Source organism: Giraffa tippelskirchi, chromosome Y (genome assembly GCF_054371585.1).
Source record: "Giraffa tippelskirchi isolate mGirTip1 chromosome Y, T2T-mGirTip1v1.2.pri, whole genome shotgun sequence".
NCBI lineage: Eukaryota > Metazoa > Chordata > Mammalia > Artiodactyla > Giraffidae > Giraffa > Giraffa tippelskirchi.
This window is the reverse complement of record NC_137290.1, coordinates 3,656,315-3,662,314: the sequence shown is the minus strand read 5'-3', so window position 1 is coordinate 3,662,314 and position 6,000 is coordinate 3,656,315. Positions and strand designations below refer to the sequence as shown.

At 48.0% G+C, this 6,000-nt stretch overlaps 1 protein-coding gene across 1 annotated transcript in view; it reads left to right on the top strand.

Moving 5' to 3' along the window:
• Positions 1–987: 987 nt before the first annotated feature.
• LOC145537668 (uncharacterized) overlaps positions 988–6,000 on the top strand; it is a 48,770-nt gene continuing 43,757 nt past the window's right edge. Inside the window, exons 1-2 of the mRNA XM_081568520.1 lie at positions 988–1,263; positions 4,163–4,224. Coding sequence (XP_081424646.1) covers positions 988–1,263; positions 4,163–4,224 — 338 coding nt within the window. The remainder of the gene's footprint in view (positions 1,264–4,162; positions 4,225–6,000) is intronic.

Below are 6,000 nucleotides of genomic sequence, written 5' to 3'. Positions count from 1 at the left end.
TTATGCCCTGCCTGTCTGCTGCATGCCGAGTCCCTGTGAAAATGGCCCTAGAGCCAGGCTCCTCTGCAGAGCGGAGCTGGATGAAAGGGATCAAAAGGGTTTTTGTTTACGTCTTGAGTGTGGCAGTTGCTTTTCTCTTTCAGAGATAATGAGCTGCTTGGTCATCAAGCCTCCGCTTGGAAGAAAATGTGCTCAGTCGCTCAGTCGTGTCCGACTCTTTGCGACCACTTGGACTGAAGTCCGCCAAGCTCCTCTGTCCATGGGGGTTCTCCAGGCAAGGATACTGGAGTGGGTTGCCTCTCCGATGAAGGTATGCCAAAGCCCTGCATCCTCCACTCAGCGCTGAGGTTCGTTAGCGTTTGTAAAATTAGGCTGTAGGCTTGGACACCCTCTCCACTTCTCCCTGCTCTGTAGCTGGAGGAAAACAAATGGCATTTCAGACCTTGACTTCCTCTGTTAAGTCGAAGTATGAGTCACTCAGTCATGTCCGGCTCTTACGATCCCACAGACTGTAGCCCTCCAGGCTCCTGTGTCCATAGGATTCTCCAGGCAAGAATACTGGAGTGGGTTGCCATTCCCTTCTCCAGGGGATCTTCCTGACCCAGGGATCAAACCAGGCCTCCCGCACTGCAGGCAGACTCTTTACTCTCTGTGGCACCAGGGAGGCACCTTTTTAATCCCTGGAGGCTTCATGCGATTCAGTGACGTTGGCACCACGTTCCCGTCTTTCTGGTTATGGCATGAGGCTCCCACTCGCCTCAGCGCCCCATCAGTTCTGCTGGTTCCCGCTGGGATCTCTGAAATCCCACTGGGCATCCTGCACCTGGCAGTCTAGGCGAGCACCTTCTGACCTGCACGCCTTCTAGCAGCGTTTCCCCTCCTTGGCGGACTCAGTCAGGAGCCTCACACGCTCACGGCCCAGTCCCTCTCCTCCCAACAGGACAGGACCCCCCCGGAGAGGGCGGAGCACCCAGTTGTGACGTCAGAATGGCCCACACGGTTTCCAGGGCAACCAGGCTGCCCGCAGGACGGAGGCCGGCAGGACGGAGGCCCGCAGGAAGCGGTTGGTCCTGGCGGAGGTGCGCGCTGTTGGATTTGGGATTCCTCCCTCCACTCAGTGAGCCTGCCACCGGTGTTGGAGCCCTCTGGAAAGCCTCTGAAAAAGGCTGCCGCCTGCTTGTCCAGGAAAGCACCTTCTCTAGCCCCTTAAGACTCACATTTGGGGGAAACCCCACAAAACAGTTCTGTGGACAGCGGAGAGAGGTAAGGAGAAACAGTCTATGACCAATAGAATGACCAGTTCATGTTGATGGATGGCAGAAGCCAACACAACATTGTAAAGCACTTGTCCTCCCAACTGAAAATAAGTAGGCTTAGAAAAGCAGAAGTATTATTTGTTAGGAATGTACCAGACAGACGTAGATATGATGCGGTTCAACAGTCAGAGGTTCCATGTTCATAACTGTGTAGGAGTGAGTGCCCTGCGCATCTCAAACCTGCAGCAGAGGGAAGCTGTGGCCCTAAACGCAGACACTCTTCTCCTAGGTAAACCGAAGTGTGAAAATCCCTCAGTCGTGTCTGGCACTTTGGGACCCAACGGACTCTAGACCACCAGGCTCCTCTGTCCATGGAATTCTCCAGGCAAGAATACTGGAGTGGGTTGTCACTTCCTCCTCCAGGGTATTGTCCTGACCCAGGGATCGAACCCAGGTCTCCTGCATTGTAGGCAGATTCTTTACCATCTGAGCCACCAGGGAAGCCCAAACCTGCCTTCAAATTGTAAAGCGGAAAAGCAATACAGAAAATGAAAAGGATTTGAAATCTGGGAAACATTTTGCTTTTTCTATCTTTTATGCTTGTGTTATTCACATGCAGGTAAAGTTAGTTGCAGGGTTTTTTTAAAAAGCAGCACAGGTGTAAAATCAATAAACACCTGCTGGATCAATCACTGTCTGTCAAGGAGACCACCTGATCAATCAGTATGTCCACGAGATCATTTCTTAAATGTCAAGTGACCGGTTAGTTTTCCTAAACTAGCTGTTAGTTTCAAGTTTCAGGAACAACCCCCCCCCACCTTTGGAGCATCTTTGTGTACACCTGTGCATTAGAAAAGCTTTACCCCAAGTTCACAGAGCCCAGATTACCCTGTATTTTGCCAACAGCCTAAGATCTCAGGAAGTTTGCCCGCAGCGAGGCAGTTTTTCCAGAAAGCCAAGAACAATTAAGAGAAGAGAATCTGTCTTGCTAACTGGTGCCAAGGAAAATATGAGATACAAAAGGTCACTGGTAGCAAAGAGGGGCAAACGCTTGCTTCATGTTCAGTAGACACTGTATCCTTTCCACCTGTGAGTAATTCCTGGTGGAATACATGGGTGATATATGCAAACCGAACAATCGCATCACGAAGAATAATCTTTTTATTATTATTATTATTGGTGAGAATGACTTCAAGCTTGTGGGGTGTGAGGATCGCAAACTAACCAAAAGAAAAACTGTGACCAGATTGTTTTAAGATTGGACCCAATTTCTAGGTATTTAGTGAGATGCCAAAATGCATGTTTTTTATTTTTTTTAATTGGAGGATAACAATGCTTTACAATAACATTGCTTTGCAATGTTGTTAGTTTCTGCTGTACAATGATGCGCATCAGCCATATGTACGCATATACCCCCTCCCTCTGGAGCCACCCTCCTTTTGAACCACCCCCATCCCACCCCTCTAGGTCATCGCAGAGCACCAAGCTGAGCTCTCGGTGCTATACAGCAGCTTCCTGTTAGCTATCTGGTTTGCACACGCTAGTGTATAGTTGGGCTTCCCAGATAGCTCAGTGGGTAAAGAATCCACCAGCCACATAGCAGATGCAGGGGATGAAGGTTTGAACCCTGGGTCGGGACAATCTACTGCAGGAGGAAATGGCAACCCACTCCAGTATTCTTGCCTGGAGAGTCCCATGGACAGAGGAGCCTGGCGGGCTGCAGTCCACAGGGTCGCAGGGAATGGGACACGGCTGAAGTGACTGACCACACACCGTGTATATATGTGAATGCTGTATGTCAGTTCGTCCAACCCTCTGCTTCCCCTGCTGTGTCCACAAGTCCAAATGCATCTGTAACTGTTCCTGCCCAGGCAGCCTTTCTCCTTTCCTTCCACAAGCATTTCTTTGAGAACTGGAATCTAAAGACGATGTCACAGAATAACTGATACGTGCAGAATGATCATGGGGGATGGTGGGAGGACCCAAGAAGAAAATGTTCTACCCTTTCTGTTCAATTACACAGCATTAACCCCCCCATTATCCTAAAAGGCTCATCAGCCCCCATGAAAAATTTAAATTGTCGAAAATGAAACAGGGAGGTAAATATAGAGGGAATGCAAAGTTGGCCACATTGCATCAAGATGAAGCAGGCTGCTAAGAAGTTGCCAAAATTAGGACCGGTGGGTATAAATGAAACCAGGGTACATGTCACCATGTGTAGCAATCGATATGTGTGTCTTGTGGGGGGGGGTCTCTTCCAAAAAGTGAATGTCACTAAAAAGAAAGCAGGAAGAGCAAGGACAAAATGAGGGGGAGAAAGTGGAATCAAAAAGCCTAAAGCACCGTATTTAATATGGAGAACCAGCAAGGACCTGCTGTCCAGCACAGAGAACTCTGCTGAATACTCTGTAATAACCTTATGGTTCCCAGGGGGAAGGATGGGGGAAGGAATAGTTAGGGAGTCTGGGATGAACATGGACACACTGCTGTGTGTAACATGGAGAAACGGCAAGGACCTGCTGTCCAGCACAGGGAACTCTGCTCAATACTCTGTAATAACCTTATGGTTCCCAGGGTTAAGGATGGGGGAAGGGATAGTCAGGGAGTTTGGGATGGACATGGACACACTGCTGTATTTAACATGGAGAACCAGCAAGGACCTGCTGGACAGCACAGGGAACTCTGGTCAATGTCATGTAGCAGCCTGGATGGGAGGGGGATTTGGGGGAGAATGGGTGCATGTATATGCTGAATCCGTTGGCTGTCCACCTGAAACCATCACAACACTGTTGATCGGCTATACCCCAGTACGAAATAAAAAGTTCAAAAAGTCTAAAGGAAGCTGACAACATGCAGCATAGGAATTTTTTCTGTTTATCGATATTAATTTCTATTGCATTCCCCAGCTCTCTGTCAGAATCCATGGAGCAGTTGCATCTGAGTTCATGCCAGGTGGACGTGGGCACAGGTGAGTGGGGAATGCTGCCGAGAGATGGAGACCCAGATACAAAAGCAGAATCGGAAGAGAGTGGATACTCCATCTATGAAACTCTGAGTGGGTCTCCATGGGTCTCTACCACCTCACACACGTGGGAGACACACACTGACAGCAACTCTTAATTCTTCATGAGACCATGCATTCAGACGGTGACCTTGCCCACACCCTCTCCAGCGTTTATTTGTAGACTTTTTAATCGTGGCCATTCTGCCCGGTGTGAGGTGATCCAGTTCAGTTCATTCACTCAGTCGTGTCCGACTCTTTGCGACCCCATGGACTGCAGCACGCCAGGCCTCCCTGTCCATCATCAACTCCCGGAGTTTGCTCAAACTCATGTCCATCGAGTCGATGATGCCATCCGACCATCGCATCCTCTGTCTTCCCCTTCTCCTCCCACCTTCAGTCTTTCCCAGCATCAGGCTCTTTTCCAATGAGTCAGCTCTTCCCATCAGGTGGACAAAGTATTGAGGTGATTACCTCATTGTTCGTCTGACTTGCATTTTTCTAGCAATTAGTGATGCTGAGCATCTTATCACCTGTTTGTTGGCCATCCGTGTGTCCTGTTTGGAGAAATGTCTATCAGGGTCTTCTGTGCATTTTTCAGTTGGGTAGTTTGGTTCCTTTTGTTATGCCTGCATTCAGAGCAGCGCTAAGATGTAGTATGCTCCCAAATAAACAGCTACTAAACCCACAATCGGACTGCTCCAGTGGGGTAGTGGTAAAGACTCCACCTGCCAATGCAGGAGACTTGGGTTTGATCCCTGAGTCGGGAAGAGCCCCTGGAGAAGGAAATGGCAACCCACTCTGGTATTCTTGCCTGGAGAATCCCATGGACAGAGGAGCCTGGCGGGCTACAGTCCACAGGGTAGCATAAGAGTCAGACACGACTGAGCGTGTGTATGAGCACAGACGCACACACAGACACTTAGGAACAATTATCAGTGCAGATCAGAACACAACTAACATTCAGTGAAACAGCAGTTCTATACGCAGGGGTAAAAACGTTCTGGTGAACCTTCACGTATGCTCCGTTCATTTCAAACTGGGGCAAACGCGTTACCTAGAAGATATGGATGCCTATTCTAAACATACGTGCCTTTTCTGAGAAAGGGTTTCCTGCTTAAATTCTTTCGTGATGGTCTGTGTGTGCGCTTTCAGGGGTTGAAGTGTCCGGCGAGAGAAGCGGTTTTAATAACCGACTTGTGTGAATGTTGGAAATAGTGGAAGACTTCTTGGCCAGCTACTTTGAGGACTTGAAAGCCTACTTTGAGGAACGGCTAAGCTATACTTTAAAGCGCACAGGACTTAAACGGCTCCTGAGTGATTAGAAATTGTCCCCTCGCTACCCATCACCCTCACTAGAAAGTTATTAGCCTGATAGCTTAATAACAGTTGTGTAAATACTATTAGGAGAATGACAAATGATTTCCTCCAGAAGATTAACTTCTGCGTAACTAAACCACTTTACCAGCAATTATTTAACAGAGAAGTCACCTCTGGAGCAGAACCAAAGTGCAACTCTTTAAGTCACAAAGTGTGTTTATAGAGTCTAGATAAAAAACCACATTTACTGAGTTGAGGATTCCTCTTGTAATCCTTCATGGACGTTGACTGTATATGTGCTCAAAATCTGATCTGGGTGCGATATGCATCCCACTCCTTGGAGGTTGTATAGACAACGTTGGAAGCGCATTTTGAATTTAATATACATATATGCATATTTAATTAAATATATGTGTGTTTGTA